This window comes from Erinaceus europaeus, chromosome 22, assembly GCF_950295315.1.
Source record: "Erinaceus europaeus chromosome 22, mEriEur2.1, whole genome shotgun sequence".
Lineage (NCBI taxonomy): Eukaryota > Metazoa > Chordata > Mammalia > Eulipotyphla > Erinaceidae > Erinaceus > Erinaceus europaeus.
The window spans coordinates 3,755,213-3,771,720 of record NC_080183.1 but is presented as its reverse complement, the minus strand read 5'-3'; the positions used below and the strand labels follow the sequence as shown (position 1 = coordinate 3,771,720).

The 16,508-nt window shown below is 55.8% G+C and overlaps 1 protein-coding gene across 4 annotated transcripts in view; it reads right to left on the bottom strand.

Annotated features, from left to right (window-relative positions):
- Window positions 1-16,508, bottom strand: part of EVL (Enah/Vasp-like) — a 67,608-nt gene that overhangs the window by 17,077 nt on the left and 34,023 nt on the right. For 3 of the 4 annotated variants that reach the window (XM_060181058.1, XM_060181059.1, XM_007518332.3), the window contains exons 2-3: window positions 6,850-7,018; window positions 2,264-2,441 (exon numbers count right to left, since the gene is read on the bottom strand). In XM_060181058.1, the coding sequence (XP_060037041.1) occupies window positions 2,264-2,441; window positions 6,850-7,018 (347 nt within the window). Of the gene's footprint in view, window positions 1-2,263; window positions 2,442-6,849; window positions 7,019-15,307; window positions 15,451-16,508 lie in introns of those variants that run through there. The other variant, XM_016186088.2, reaches the window with a different exon arrangement.

Here is a 16,508-nt window from a genome sequence, read left to right as displayed (position 1 = left end):
GCACACCGGGTGGAGCACACATGTTACAATGCTCAAAACCCCGGGTTCGAGCCCCTGGCCCCCACCTGCAGGGGGAAAGCTTTACAAGTGGTGAAGCAGGGCTGCAGGTCCCTCTCTGTCTCTCTCCCTCTCTTTCTCCTCCTCCCTCTTGATTTCTGCCTGTCTCTACCCAATTAAAAAAAAAAAAAAAGGTGTGTGTCGGGAAATAGTTCACTTGGAAGATCACACACCTTGCTGTGGTGAGGACGTAGGTTCAAGCCGTAGCACCACACGGGAGCACCACGGATGGACAGTACAAGAGACCCCATACCCCATAGATGGCGGAGCCCGCTGTGGTGCTTCCTCTCTGCTCTCTCTCATTCTAAACAATAAGGCAGAGAGGACCAGTCCGTGCCACACTCAGCTAAGCGCACATATCACCGCGCTCAAGGACCTGGGTTCTAGCCCCCGGCTCCACACATGCAGGGGGGAAGCTTCACAAGCTGTGAAGCAGGGCTGCAGGCGTCTCTCTCTCCCTTTCTTATCTCCCCTTCCCTCTCAATTTCACTCTGTCCTGTCAAATAAAAAGTAGAAATGAAAAAAAAAAAAGGCCACTAGGAGCTATGGATTTGGAGTGAGCCCCAGCAATAATGCTGGTGGCAATAAAATCAGTAACTAAATAGACAAATAAAAAGCCAAAAGAATCAGCCCAGGGAGACAGCTTAGCAGGCCGGGAAGCCTGCACACGGCTCCGGGTTCACTTGGGGAGAGGATGGGACTCTGGCTGTCTGGGTGGAGGGCACCCCCTCAAAATGGCCAGTTTGAAAGTCACAGCCCCCAGCCCCACACCGTACACAAAACTCAGTGAGAGGAGGCTGGGGTGGTGGTGGTGGTGGTGGTGGTGGTGGTGGTGGTGGGACATGGCCCAGGCAGGAGAAGGAGCTTCACCAGCAGTGAAATAGGGATGTAGGTCTCCCTCTCCCTCTCGCTCTCTCTCTTTTAATTTTTTATTTTTTTTTTTACCAGAGTGCTGCTCAGCTCTGGCTTAGGGTGGTGTGAGGGATTGAACCTGGGACTTTGGAGCCTCAGGCATGACAGTCTCTTTGCAGAACCATTATGCTATCTACCCCTACCCCTGTCTCTCTGTCTCCCTTTCCCCCTCTCCATTTATTTCTGTCTCTATTCAAAAATAAAAACATAAATAAAATTACCCAGCTCAGTGCGATGCAAAGCAAGGCTGCCTTGCTTCCCCTGCAGGAGGGAGGTGGAACCACAGGGCCAGGCAGGCCCAAGACCCGGGCTCCCCAGCATGGCGATGGCGATGGCGCAGAACCAGGGCTCCCACCCTGCAGGACTTCCTTCTCAACCAGCGGGCTGTTGCAAAGCCAGCTCTGTCCTTGAGGGGCCAGGACCACAGCCATCAAGACACTGGGCCCCAGGGAGCCTCCCCCACGTGACACACACGCCTATTTCCACACAGGCTGCTCGGCTTAAAGACTCTCAGGTATAAAGTTGTGAGAGTGAGCACATGGGGGGGGAGCAGGTCTTGAACTTGGGATGCCCTGCCTGCCATTCCAGGGCTCTACGGCCGAACCCCTTCCCCGCCGCCTGCTGAGAAGCTTCAGCCAGCACTCCTGCCCCCCACCAAGGGCCAGCTCACCCCCAATTCCTGCCACACAACAGAATCCCCAGATCCTTCCACGGTCCCTCCCTGTCTGCACCCCAGAAACACAGCAGTCTCCTCCCTTGCACCCACCGGGCCCCTCTGCCCGCTGCTCCCACCTCGGCCAGCCGGGCTCGGGTGTCACCTCCCCTGGACATCTGCCTGGGCCCCCGGGGGCCTGCTCTGACGGCCCGAGCGAGGGCCTCGGCTCCGATCTGCTCTGCCTGGCCAGATCCTAGCTAGCACTCAGCAGGTACTACACAGACGCTCAGTCAGCACACACAAGGAGAATTTGACTCCAGAAACAAATGCTGTGTGGGGGAGAGATCAGCGGCAGAATAGGGGCCTTGCAAGTGCTGAGTCTCCCGTCTGACTGATCCTCAGGGCCACACGCAGGACACACATGAGCTCTGTGATTTTCCAGACACCAGGAGGTGTCCCCACACCTCCCCGCCTCCAAGCTGCCGACAGCATCGTAAATCTCACACAGGCTTCTCTGGGAAGCAGGTAAGCTCGGCTCAGTGTGTTGGGGACAGGACAAGGACACCCAGAGCCAGAGCCAGAGGCAGAGGCAGAGGTGGGGGGATGGGTGGGGAGGTCGGGGTCGGCACGGGCCCTCACCTCCCTCCTGGGAGTTCATGATGTTCAGCGCGAACAGCATGGCGTTGGAGAAGGTGGTCGCCTCTTCCTTGCTTGCGAAGTTCAGACCGTACACCTGGCGGGCATCTCGCCACTGGTGGAAGGTGGGTGTGGCCTGGTTGTACTTCAGGCCTCTCACGATTGAATAATTGATTACAACCTGCGGCGGGGGGCGGGAAGAGAAAGAGAGAGTGTAAATAAATAAAAGGAAAATGAGCTGTGGCCGCAGGGTGGTGTCCCCTGGGGACGGCATAAGAGGGACACGCGTGACCGGAAGGCTGGACACTGCTGCCCTGCTCACGTCCCAGGGCCCTGTGTTCACAGCCACAGGCGGGTGAGCTCCCTGGCCTGGTCTGGCAGGCCACCCCGTCACCACAGAGCTCTCTGGGCTTCCCTTTCTGCGTTTAGTTTGGTTCAGGCCAGGCCTGGGTATGGCCCAAGGTTAGAGCGGAGCTGTGCTCTGCTTGTACAGACACACACACATACTCTCTCTCATAAAATAATAAATAAGATGTCAAATTTGTGGTGCATTAAATAAACTCGTTGGGGCCGGGTGGTGGTCCACCTGGTTGAGCGCACATGTCACAGTGCTCAAGGACCCAGGTTCAAGTCCCGGTCCCACCTGCAGGGGGAAAGCTTCACAAGTGGTGAAGCAGGGCTGTAGGTCTCTCTCTCCCTCTTTATCCTCCCCCTTCCCTCTCAATTTCTGGCTGTCTCTATCCAATAAATAAAGATGATAAAAAAAAAGTGTTCATGGGCTTATGAGAGCTAGAGAGAAAGTGAGAGAAGCAGGGCGTCACTCTGGCACATGTGCAGCACAGCAAGCTCAGGACCCCACCCCCGCAAGTCCTGGGCTTCACCCCTGCACAACCTCAGGCTGCTAGTTCAGCTGGACTTATAGTAACAATGTTGAACAACCATTACTGGGCAATGGTGATTAGCAAGCCTGTTTCTCATCTCCTCATGAGAGGAGTCAGTATGTTTTTTTCTTTTTCTTTATAAATCTGTTTATTTTATTGATATACACAATGCTCAGCTCTGGCTGATGGTGGTGCTGGGGATTGAACCTGGGAGCTCAGAGTTTCAGGCAGAAAAGTCTTTTGCAGAACCATTGTGCTGTCTTTCCAAACCTTTTCTTTCTTCCTTCTTCTTTTTTTTTTTTACAATTAATTTATTTATTCATGAGAAAGACAGGAGGAGAGAAAGAACCAGACATCACTCTGGTACATGTGCTGCCGGGGATCGAACTCAGGACCTCACGGCTGAGAATCCGATGCTTTATCCACTGCACCACCTCCTGGACCACTGGTCTGAGGGATAGGGAGTTTGAACCCAGGTCCTTGTGTACTCAAGTACATCACAGCCTGGTTGATCCTTTTAAAAAATTTTTAAGAGGTAAATGCTTTATTCTTTCAACTAAATTCCATCATTACTAGGGTAGTAGAACAATGATACATTGGGGATGGGGGAATGCCAAGAGTCATTTGTTGGGTGGGGGTAGATAGCACAGTGGATATGCAAACAGACTCTCATGCCTGAGGCCCCGAAGTCCCAGGTTCAATTCCCCGCACCACCATAAGCCAGAGCTGAGTAGTACTCGGTAAAGAAAGAAGGGGGGAGGGGAGGTATTTGTTAAAAAGACCAGAAGAATGAAAAAGAACTGCCAAGAAATCATACAAGCCCATTCTAAAGTCGCCATGGTCTGATTTTAGATACTAGCCTTGTGTTGGGGTGAGTGTTGGGGTGGGGTGGGGTCACTGATCACTGCCCCTCCAGCTGTCATCTGTGGGTGTTGACTGGGGCTGGAGGGTGATGGGCCCTTGACCCACGTGCCTCCGAAAGGCACTGAAAGAACCAGGACTTCGGATGGCTGGGAAAGCAGCTTCCAGGGTCAGGAGGCAGATGCGACTTTCCTAAATGAGAGGCCTTGGGTTTGAGCCCCACAGCACCACCTGGGAGCACCAAGCCAGCACAGGGGAAGCTCCACGCAAGGCAGAGCAATACTGTGGAGCCTTTCCTCTCTCTGGAATTAAAAGGGGAGAAAGTCCTCTGGGAGCCCAGGAATCACACGTGCACAGGGCCTGGCTGACTCCCCCCGCCTCCCCCCGACACTGGAAATACCTCCTGTCATTAAGGCTTGTAGACAAGGGGCAGGGGTGCCTCTGAGGGGACGAGTCCAAGCTTGCACAGACCCCCTTTCTCAGGAGCCCAAGGGTGCTGTCCCTCTTGGCTGTGAGAGCAGGAAGTGCACGGGGCTATTTTGGCCAGAGCAGAGACCCATAAGACAGACGACAGGCTAAAAATAGAGGCCTGGGTTTCTGTTCTCTTTTCTAGCAGTGAACTTGCTGACACCCGCAGAGTGAGTAGCCACCGCACTGCTCAGCTTGACCACAGGCCAGAAGACGTGACCCGAGGACTTAGTTTTCCTTTTAAAAAATATTTTTGTTTAAAAATAAAAGACGGGGGCAGTGGGGCGGTAGTGCAGCAGGTTAAGCACACGTGGCGCGAAGCAAGGACCGGCATAAGGATCCCGGTTCGAGCCCCCGGGCTCCCCACCTGCAGAGGGGTCGCTTCACAGGCGGTGAAGCAGGTCTGCAGGTGTCTGTCTTTCTCTCCCCCTCTCTGTCTTCCCCTCCCCTCTCCATGTATCTCTGTCCTATCCAACAACAATGACACCAATAATAACAACTACAACAATAAAAACAATAAAAATAAAAAACAGAGAGAAATTGAGTGGTGAGGGGTGGACAAGAAGGGAGAGGTAGAGAGAGAGACACGACAGGTGACACAACAGAGGAGGCCCCCTTGGGCCGCACGGTGCTCTGCAGTCCCCTGGCCCCCACCCGGGTTGTCGCCTGGCTGCTCACTGTACACTGTGCAGGGGGAGCGCCTGGATTCCCCTCCTGCCACTGCACCAGGGAAAGGGTGGTGGGAGCTGGGGAGCCCCCAGACCTTCCCAGCCATTTCACTCCTGGACATGGAGGTACAGACTGAACTTCACACACACCACACATCTGCAAAGCCAATGCACGCCTATGACCTATTTCTCTAAAAAAAAAAAAAAAAATAGAGCCGGGCGGTAGCACAGCAGGTTAAGCACACATGGCACAAAGCACAAGGAGAGGCGTAAGGATCCCGGTTTGAGTCCCTGGTTCCCCACCTGCAGGGGAGAAGCAGGTCTGCAGGTGTCTGTCTTTCTCTCCCCCTCTCTGTCTTCCCTTCCTCTCTCCATTTCTCTCTGTCCTATCCAACAACAATGACATCCACAACAACAATAATAATTAACTACAACAACAATAAAACAACAAGGGCAACAAAAAGGAATAAATAAATAAATATCTTAAAAAATGTATGCAGCTCCGGGAATGAATGCTGGGTCTCTGGCATATGCACCAGAGTCGAGTGATCTCTCTAGTCCAACTTTTCATTTAAAAAATATATCCTTTATTTATTTTGAATAGAGACAGAGAGAATATGAGGAGGAGGAGAGAGAGAGATGGAGAGACTGAGAGACACTGGCAGCAATGCTTCAACTCTCGTGAAGCTTCCTTCCTGCAGGGGGGCACCAGGGGCTTGAACCTGGGTCCTTGTGATCACTCAGCCAGTATGGCTTCCTCCAGTTCAACTTTTAATCCCCCCCCACTTTTATTCTTTTGACAGAGAGGAAAGCACAGAGTGAGATGAGAGAGGGAGATTCAGATGCAGAGAGGAGAGACACCAGCACCCCTGCACTACCCCTGGGGTCCAGCCCATGCTGGCCACAGTTCTCGAACATGGTGCCAGGAATTGAACCCAGGGCCTCATGTCCAGTGAGGTCTGTGCTCCCTGGCCCCAGCACCGAATGTTTTCAAAGTGCTCACAGCACAGCAAGGCTGGCAGGGAGCCGGCAACAGGGAGGCCAGGACTTGAATTAAGCTTCTGGACTCCCAAGTCTGTATTTATAATTTTTATTCTTTTAAGCGAAGAGATACTGACTTACAAGACCATTGCTGTCAAGGAGGGAGGGTGTCAGCACCCCTAACCCCCACCACACTGTCCTCTCTCCACCATCTTCACGCCACCTGCCTCCCCCCTTTAAGTCCTGGCTTACGGCAGTGCCGGACTTGAACCTGGGGCACTGGAGCCTCAGGCATGAGAGTCTTTTGTGGGACCATTATGCTATTTCCCCAGCCTGACCCTCAATCTTTTTTATAATTCAGGGCTCAGATCAGTGGAATAGCTCACTTGGGTGGTGCCACCGCTTTGCCATGTGTAAGACCCAGGTTCAAGCCCTGACCCCCACTGCGCTGAAGGAGGTTTTGGTGCTGGGGGTCTTTCACTCTCTCCCTCTCCCTGTCTCAAGAAAAAAAAAAATCTGAGCCCTGTATTTATCTGTTATTTGTGGTGCTGGGGCTTCATACATACAGAACTGACTCCACTTCCTGCCCCTGGTGACTTTTTTCTCATTTTTACTTCAGACAGAGAGACAGAGACAAAGAGGGACAGACACCACAGCTCTGCTTCACCAAACCGGCACCTCGACTTCCCGATCTCCTTCAGGGGGGAGCCCGCCCGCCGCCCACGCTCACCTGCTGGTCCTGGAGCTTGACCCCCACCACGCGGAAGGTGCCGCTAGCGGTATTGTGGTAGATGTTGATCCGGCTGAAACCCTGCTGCCCGGGCTTGATGGGCATCCACTTCTTACTGGTGTCATCATAGACCATCACGGAGGCCCGCGCCTGGCAGATGCTCTGTTCGCTGTGGGGCAAGGGGACATGGTCAGCCACTGCCCTGGGTGGGTGGGCTCCAGGTGGGGAGGCTCACGGTACCCCGCTCTCTGGGGAGAGGGAATGGTGGTGACAGGCTGCCCCTGTCAGCATCGGTCCAGACGCTGTGGCCTCCCAGCCTGCAAGTCCCCAAGGCCAGCTGTGTCCCCTCTGGAGGTGGGAAGGGGGGGCTGCGGCAGACGGGTCTGCACACAGTCCGGGGCCCTCGGCCATCAGACCCGGGGCGCCCACGCCAAGCAGTGCCCTGAAGAAGCATTTGTTACTTCACAAGAGACACAAAGACTGAAATCGAGAGAGAGAGAGAGAGAGAGAGAGAGAGAGGGAGGGAGAGAGAGAGGGGCGCCACACGGCACTCTGGCATGTGGCGCTCGTGACTAGATTTGGGACCCATGCCTCCACTTGGACCCTTTCTTTCCCCTTCTTTTTTTCTCCTCTTGCCAGGGCTTCGATGCTCCAGGATGACTTTTTTAGACACAAAGAGAGAGAAGCCGAACAACGAAAAGAGATCCTAGCACTGGTGCCTCCCCCAGTGCCCTGGGACTCCCATGTGCTGAGCCAGGGATCTTGGGTCTGGGTCGGTGCCCTCTGGGTGAGTTCTCTGTAGTCCAGAGGGAATCCTTGACACCATTCAGCAAAAAGCTCGTTTTGTCATATTAGCAGGACACGACCAGGCTCGTCGACAGTGAACCGATTCACAGGACAGAGTGACAGAAACCAAATGAGGGGGCCGGGCGGTAGCGCAGGTGGCGCAAAGCGCAAGGACCGCCATAGGGATCCCAGTTCGAGCCCCCGGCTCCCCACCTGCAGGGGAGTCGCTTCACAGGCGGTGAAGCAGGTCTGCAGGTGTCTGTCTTTCTCTCCCCCTCTCTGTCTTCCCCTCCTCTCTCCATTTCTCTCTGTCCTATCCAACAGCAATGATGTCAATAACAACAATAACAACTACAACAATAAAACAACAAGGGCAACAAAAGGGAATAAATAAGTAAGTAAATAATAAATAAATATTAAGAAAAAGAAAGAACCCAAACGGAACGGAAGACGGCACGGTTACCCAGCAGCAAATCTGTCTAGACGGGACGGAAGGGCTGGGGAGACAGCTCAGCCAGCTGGAGCGCCAGACCACAGTTTCAATCCAGCAGCCACATGCCAGAAGCTGAGCAGGGTTCTGGTCCTTTCTCCCACCCCCTCCTCTTTCGTTTGCATAATAAATAAGTAAACCCTTTGACAAAAAAAGGACAGGACAGGAAACTACAGAAGGGCAGCCCCTGCTTACTCGCAAGTCCTGCCTCGTCCCCACATGTCATCCTCTCCCCTCACCCTCACACCTTTGGTCTCGTGTGTGTCTGAAGTCCTGATTAAAGAGGCACAGCGGGGAGGCTGAGGGGCAGTGGCCCCAGAAAGGCTTCACTCACTCACTCATTCATTCATTCATTCATTCTTTCATTCTTTCACTCACTCAGGCAGTCATTCATTCTCTTTGTTTGGAAAGAGAGCGGATAGAAGGAGGGAGCCACAGAGTGCGCCCCTGGGATATGGTGACGTCAGGGTGGAGCCCGAGCCCTCCGGCTTGCCTCCACTGTTGAGCCGTTCTCCTGCCTCTGGACAGATGATCTTTTCTTTTTCTCTCTTTTTCTTTCTTTCTCTCTCTTTTTTTTTTCCTTCTTCCCTGAATTGAATCACTTTCCTGGGTGGAAACACTGACCTGCAAGATGGCTGTTGTTACACGTTTGCAGTTTCTCATCTCCCTCTTGATGGCCTGGGGCGTCCCAGGCGCACGGTCCCAGCACTGAGGGCTAAGTCACTCGTGTTAGTGTAGATGAAGAGAGGAAGAGAGACGGGAGAGACACCACGGCACAGCAGCATTACCGGAGGGCTTCCCGGGAGGGGCGAGCACACTCAGGGGGCTGGGGCGCCCATGGGACGGGGACAGGCACACAGACTTCGCAGTGACCCCCGGAAGCCCGTGCGCCCATCACCCCAGCTCGCCGAGTGTGACGCAGTGCAGCCGCAGGTTCCTTTTCTGGCCCTATGCTTTTAACACTTTAGGTTCAGATTAAACTTGTGGTTAACCAGAAAAACCTGATGCTCTTCCTGGTTTGGACAGCGCTCGGCAGGGTCTGCTGATCTCATCCTGACCAGCAAGCCCTAGCTGCACGCAGACACCTGCTAGTCCACTTAAGACCCACATGTTCATTATTCCTTTGGGGTCGACGTTATTATCATTCTTTGCAGGAGTCAGGGTCTCCCTTGCCTGTGATATCACCACTCTGGGCTGCTGCTTGATTAGTTACTGATGTGAGAGGGAGAGAGGGAGAGAGAGGGGAGAACTGGAGCATCAGCTTGGCTCACACAGTGTCAAGGACCAAACTTGGGTGAGGCTGCCGTCTGGGGTGGGCGATGCCAGCTCAGTGCCACCTCCTGAGCCCCTGGCAGTGGGCTCCCTCCTCCGCAGAGCCACGTCCTTTGGAGAGAGGCTCCTGGAAGGGGTGGAGGGTCGCTGCTCTGTCCACTGGGGGGGACCTGCCTCTCCCTTTATCAAGCCCCACTGTCTGGAACCTTCCATGGGAAGCTAGGAGAGTCTCAGCAAGAGCAGGGCAAGGGGAGTCCTCTCTCTAGTCCTCTGAAAAGCCCGCTGGACGTGGCCAGCTGATGTCGGCTCTGAGCTGGGCCCAGCACCCTCTCCTCTCCGTCTGAGCCCCGGGCTGCCTCCTGGTCACTCGCGCCTCTCCAGTCCCCAGGGCCCCAGCTGTCCTGTGAGTCAAGAACCCCAGCCCAGGCGGCTGACCCACCGTTTCCCACTCCTGGGCATCTTGTCTGTCCTCAAATCACTCCATCTCTCTCTCTCTCTGGTCACGTGGGCGGCCACATCTGAGTTTCGTAGGGCCTCCGCTCACACACCCACACTCTCGATGGTGCCTCCCTCTCGGCCTGCCTCCTTGATCCCCCTCCAACCAGTTCCAGCTGGGGTCCTAACACGGGGGTCTACAGAAAGGCCCCTGGGTTCAGGACCCCCCTGGAATTTTCTGCAGATGGGGGTGTGCGAGCTTTCCCTGAATCGGCTTGTCACCATTTCCCAGGGAGCCTGCAGCTAACGGTGCTCTAAAGGCCCTCACATCTTGCCGCTCCCAGAGTGCCTCCTTCCTCACACATGGCGCTCAAGACGTGTGCCCTGTCAGGATGCAATTAGAAGTGCCTGGGGGTTCCAGGTGTCATCAGGATGCCGGCCAGACTTCCCTGGATTGAAGATACCACCAATGTGTCCTGGAGCTCAGCTTCCCCAGAGACCCATCCTACTAGGGAAAGAGAGAGGCAGACTGGGAGTATGGACCGACCAGTCAACGCCCATGTTCAGCGAGGAAGCAATTACAGAAGCCAGACCTTCTACCTTCTGCAACCCTCAATGACCCTGGGTCCATGCTCCCAGAGGGATAGAGAATGGGAAAGCTATCGGGGAAGGGGGTGGGATATGGAGATTGGGCGGTGGGAATTGTGTGGAGTTTTACCCCTCCTACCCTATGGTTTTGTTAATTAATCCTTTTTTAAATAAAAAAAAAATAGATGCAAAAAAAAAAAAAAAAAAAGAAGTGCCTGGGGGGCGGGAGAGAGCTGTGCAGGTACAGCACACACTTCCTGCTTCTGAGGCCCTGGGTTCGAGCCCTGGCTCCACATGGGAGCAGGACTACGGACGGTGGAGTGGTGTGCAGTGTCCCCAGACAGATAAAGGAGCAGGAGGCCTACACCAGAGAAAGCCTTTCTTATTTAGCTCTGGTAGGGGTGGCCCAGACCTCTGGCAACTCTGCTCTCCCCCAGGGCCAGCAACGCCCCCCAGAGGTCCCTCTGTGGGGACAGAGAGCCACCAGCACTGGGTCACTTCCTCCTGCTCTGGGCTGTCATTCCCAGCTGTGAAACAGAGCCGGCAGAAGTGAGGACTCTGGTGGTGAGAGGCAGCTGAGCGAGGCCAGAGAGAAGTGCTATAAATAGACGTGCCTCAGGCCAGACTCTGGGCAGCTCCAGAGTGGTGGGAGCCGTGTGGGGACCACGCTGGGGGACAGTGGGCGAGGACACAGTCCTCTTCCTTGGCCAGACCCCCCCCACCCCCGCCGCAGGTCCAAGCCAGAGGTGTTTATTTTATTTTTATTTTTTAAATCATCTTTATTTATTTATTGGATAGAGACAGGTAGAAATTGAGAGGGAAGGGGGTGATGTATAGAGAGAGACAGAGAGACACCTGCAGCCCTGCTTCACCACTTGTGAAGCCTTCCCTCTGCAGGTGGGGACCGGGGGATTGAACTTGGATCCTTGTGCACTGTCACATGTGCTCAGCCAGATGCACCATCACCTGGCCCTTTTATTTATTTATTTATATATATATATATATTTATTCCCTTTTGTTGTCCTTGTTGTTTTGTTGTTGTTGTTATTGATGCCATTGTTGTTGGATAGGACAGAGAGAAATGGAGAGAGGAGGGGAAGACAGAGAGGGGGAGAGAAAGACAGACACCTGCAGACCTGCTTCACCGCCTGTGAAGCGACCCCCCTGCAGGTGGGGAGCCGGGGGCTAGAACCGGGATCCTTATGCCGGTTCTTGCGCTTTGTGCCACCTGCACTTAACTCGCTGAGCTATCATCCGACTCCCAGAGAGGCATTTATTTAAAAACAAACCAACAGGGCCTGCAGGTGGCTCTGGCGAGTGTGTGTTTCACCACGGGAGAGCGTCTGGGTGGTTCCAGCCCCTGGCACCTGCACAGAGACGCTGCAGGAATGATGGTGGGGGTGCTGTGGTGTCCCTCCCCACTCCCTGTCTCTTTTTCTCTCTTTGATGTTCAAAGAAGGAAACTGCCTGGCAGGAGTGGAGGGATCAAGCATAAAGACCTAGTGGTCAAAACAACAAGCAAGACCCCCGCCCCACCTCTGGGTACTAAGTACTAAGCACCACGTATACAGGCTGCTCCTGTGTGCCCACACCCTCATCTTAGAGAGAGAATTGCTTTTCTTTTTGGTGCCAGGAAGGGCAGCAAAACTGGTACTTAGTACTCAGCGTGCCAGGTGTGGGCACAAGGCAATTCCAACCCTGACCCAGAGGGGGTCCGGCAGGGCTCAGCTGTGGCTCACCTGGCAGGAGCACATGCTCCTGTGCTCAAGGACCCAGGTTCGAGCCCCTAGTCCCCACCTGCAATGGTGGAGCAGTGCTGTAGGTGTCTCTCTTTTTCTCCGTTTCTCTTCCATCAGCTCTGTTTCTCATGCTCTATTTAGAACAAGAAAGAAAGAGAGAGAGAAGGAAAGAAAGAAGGGGAGGGACTGCTGGGAATGGGGGAGTGTGTGGGCACCCAGTCCCAGCAGTGACCACGGTGGGTAAGAGAGTCCAGACGCCGACAGAGGCTGTTTCTGTGGGCCGTCCATCCCGGTGTGGAGCTGCCACTGACCCGATTGGAGACGGAAAAGACTCTGTCGAAAGATACAAAGAATTCCACGCAAGCACCCGTTTCACCACCCGCCACAGTGACACGTCAAGGTGACTTGTAGCCTCTGGAACATTCCACGGAGATGAGTGTGGGAAAAGCCCGAGCATCTCGGCACTGTCTGCAGTGGAGCTTTGCTTCAAGGTCCCTTGAGGACACAGCTGAGGTCAGTGGCAGTGTCTGGCAGTGACAGACACGCATGACAACTGGCAGGACCCCCCCCCCGTGACCGAACCCCATCACTGTGAGCGTCAGAATTGGAGGGAAGGGGCCAGGAGATAGCCCACCTGGGCGCAGCACCACTCGGGGGCACCGTGGATGGCGGAGCACTGCTCCAGACTCTTCTCTGCACATGTGTGTGTGTGCATCCTCTGAGTAAAAAGCGAAATCTTTTGGCCAGGGAGGCTGCTTGGTGGCACTGTGCTGCAGGAGGCCCCGGGTGTGGCACCCCAGCCCCTCGGCATCTCTTCTCAGGGTCTAGCCCATCCCGCTGGAGGCGTTCGCTGGGGACATACCAGTGAGGCAACTGGATGAGCCCCCGCCCTGCTGACACCGCAAGGTGACGCGCAATCCAGCCACCACACAGGGAAGCAATCACACGGCCGCAGGCAGAGGCGGGAGGGCACAGGAAGGGACCGGCTCCACCAGGAAGGGGCCAGCACCCCTCAGTCCTGGTGAGTCCCCAGCTCGGCCCGCCCAGGCCCCGCCACCGCCAGGGAGCCTCCAGGGCTTGCAGTCAGCCTCCGATTCACATCCAGAGTGACCAAGCAGGGAGAGGCCCTCCTCTGCCCACCCACCTGCTGGCCTCACTGAAGCTGACACCACCCGCCTGCCACAGCCTCTCTCTGGGGGGGGGGCGGCCTCCCTGCCTCCATCCCTCCGCCTCCAGGGGCAGAGGGGGGTCTCCTGACTTTCTGTTTATGCCACGGGGAACAACCCTCAGGTACAATGCTTTTCAGAGATTTGTGGGGGGAGAGAGGGGAGACGCCAGAGCACCCCTCCACCATTCATGGAGCTTCCCTAGTGCTGTCCTTGGTGCTAGGGCTCGAACCCAGGGCCTCACTCACAAGAGTGACAGGTCCTTCTCTCCCCTCCCCTCACTCCTGTGGCCTCAGCCTGCCTTTCTCTGGCCTGGGAGCCATCGCTTAGCGGGGTGTCTGCCTCACGTTCTCACTGGGTATGGCCCCGTCCCCCTCACCACACCACCCTGTCCTGTTCAGATCTCTTCTTCATGATTTCAACAGAACACGCCTGTCCTCTGGGCTGATCCAGTTTCTTTCTCCCCGACAGCAGGGCTTAACTGGCTGTCGGCGGTGCCAGGGAAGGAGCCCGACACTCCCGCCAGCCCTTCTGGCTTCCCTGATGTTAGCGCCTCACTGAGCTGGGCCCTTGCCCATTCTGGGGTCAAGAACAGCCCGTCTCGTTCACCTTGTGCTCCTGGAGCCAAGGCTGGGAAGCACCCTCAGCCCCCCTGTGAGAAATCAACTCTGGTGCTGACGAAACCGAAGCGTCAGAGAACCCAGCCTGAAACCTTGTTTCTTGACCAGACGTGGGACTGAGAGGCACAGCTCCGTGAGTCTGGCTCTGAGGCCAAGTTCAGCCCCGCCCCCGGCTCTGAGGAGGAGCAGAGCCCCAGGGCCCAGAGGCATGACCTTTATCAGCAGCTGGGCGCGAGGGGTAACCAGACAAGGAGCCTTTGCCTGGTGGTCTCCATGCAGGCCTGGCGGAGCCAAGACCACTCCTTCCTCTGGCTGTCCTCACGAGGCAGGGTCCCCAAGAGACCAGCTGTCAACCTCCCTTCACCACACTCAGTGCAGGAGACCTCTACACTGCTGTCCGGGGAGGTGGCACGGTGGTTAGAGCGCTGAACCTAAAAGCTACAGGTCTAGCGGCCTGTCACTGCACGCACGAGAGCGGTACTCCGGTTCCCTCCCTCACAACACATCTTTTAGAACATTAAAAAAGAGCTCTCCGATCTTGGGACCAGTTCTCTCATGGCAACGCTGGCTTCAAGTCCCTTCTGGGCTCGAGTTCGGAGTCTCTCTCTCTTTTAAATATTTATTAATTAACTTTTATGGAAGAGGTGGTGCCAGGGGCTGAACTTGTGGTCTCTAGGGCCTCAGGCGACCCTGAGCGGTCTCCCTGGCCCTGGAAGTCCTTGGTGAGGGGAAGGGCTGGCACTGCAGGCCAAGCGGCACGGCTGTCAGAGCTGATCCCCAGGGCCCCAGATACCAGAGGCTGCAGCTGCGCCGCCTCCCATGGCCCCCACGGAGCCGGGGGCAGTGGAGGGTGCCGGAAGGCAACTTCACCTTGACGAGCAGGGACGCGTGTGCAGGGAGCAGACCCCAGGGCTCAAGCCAGACAGCCATGGCCACGTGACCTGGGGTCCCAGTCTCTCAAGGAGATGTAACTGAGTTACAGTTCCTGGAGCTTCTGTCCTGAGAGTGACCTGGGGCTCCCTCCCTGCCCAGGACAAGGAGAGGCCTTGTGGAGAGAGGCCAGATTCCCATCCCACACCCTGACAAACACTTCACTCCAGCCCGTGCCGGGGAGTGTCTGACCTCAGACAGCAGGGAGGAGCTCACAGGTCCTGGGCACACAGGTGTGAGTAAGGCCAGGCCAGCAGGTGGGGGCGAGTGGCTCTGTGACCCGTTTGCCGTGGGACCGCGAGCAGGTCCCTCGCCCGGTCCCCGACCTCCCCACTAGCCTGACGCGGGCACTGGGGGTGACTCTGGAGCCCCTTGGGCTCTCCACTGTAGCTTCCCGCTGTCACCTCGACCCCTTGTTGGTCCCCAACTCACCCCGTGGCCATGGCCGAGGCTTCAGCTCGGGGACTCCAGGAGGTGAACTCCGCGCTGCCACCTGCTCCCCGATCAGACGACCTCGGGAGGGAGGCAGTGACTTGAGGCTTGGGCCCAGCTTCAAACCAAACAGGAAAAGGAAGCTGCCCCCGAGACAAAGGGGAAGCAACCCCCAGCTAAAAACCGAAGCCTGGGCAGAGAGCAGAGAAGCAGCGACTCTCAGCGCAGCGCCCGGCAGCAGCGGAGAACACAGCCCCCCCCCCCCCAAGCACTTCCTGTGGGGCTCCAGCCCAAAGCTGCCCACGGTCACGCAGCAGGTCCAGGCCTCGGGGCGCCTCTGTGGGGGACAGAGGAGGAAGCCCTGGCCCTCCCACAGTCAGCATGAAGAGCTCCGGCGAGCGGGCCAGCACAGGGACACAGAACCACAGGCCACCACCTCCTGAGGGCCCAAGCCCTGGCCGCCATGCGGGCCCTCCATGCACACAGACATGCTCATGTGGAAGGCGAGGCTGCCCACCAGGGGAGCAAAGGGGCACAGGAGGGCACAGGAGTCTCTGACATGACCCGGCCCTGGTGTGAGGGTGGGGTGGGGTGGGGCTCTGCACAAGTCCTGGCAACTCCTAAACACATTTCTTTCCTTTATATAAAGCACAGTGTGGGAGACCGTTCAACACCAGAGCACCAGCCCTGTATGCCTGAGGCCCCAGGCTCCATCCTGGGCACCTCATACCAAGCATGAGTGGTATTCAGGCCTTTCTGTTTCATACAAACAAATTAATAAATTTCAAAAGGAGAGAGAGAGGTGGAGGGGGGGGGAGAGAGAATGACTTCCTACGGGCCTTTGAAGAAGGCTCCAGGGCTGGGGAGATAGCTTATTGGGCAGCCTCTCTCTCTCTCTCTTCCCTATAACTATCTAAATTTGCCCTTTTTGCCCCCCCCCCCATTGTGTTTCCTTCTCTTCCTTTCTAAGTCACACCCAAGCCTAGTACTACCTCTGAATATCCTTCTTTCCCCCTCTCTCTGGGTCCTGATGGAATTGGAGTTCAGAGCGTTCTGGCCAGCAGCCTGTCTTGAACTTCAGTTTACTTGATATGAGTCGAGTCCCCTGGTCTTCTGTTTATTATCAGCCTTGTAAGTTTGCCCCATCTTGAACGGACTTTTTTTTTCACTGCTGTAACAAGCTCAAGGCTTATGACAGCGG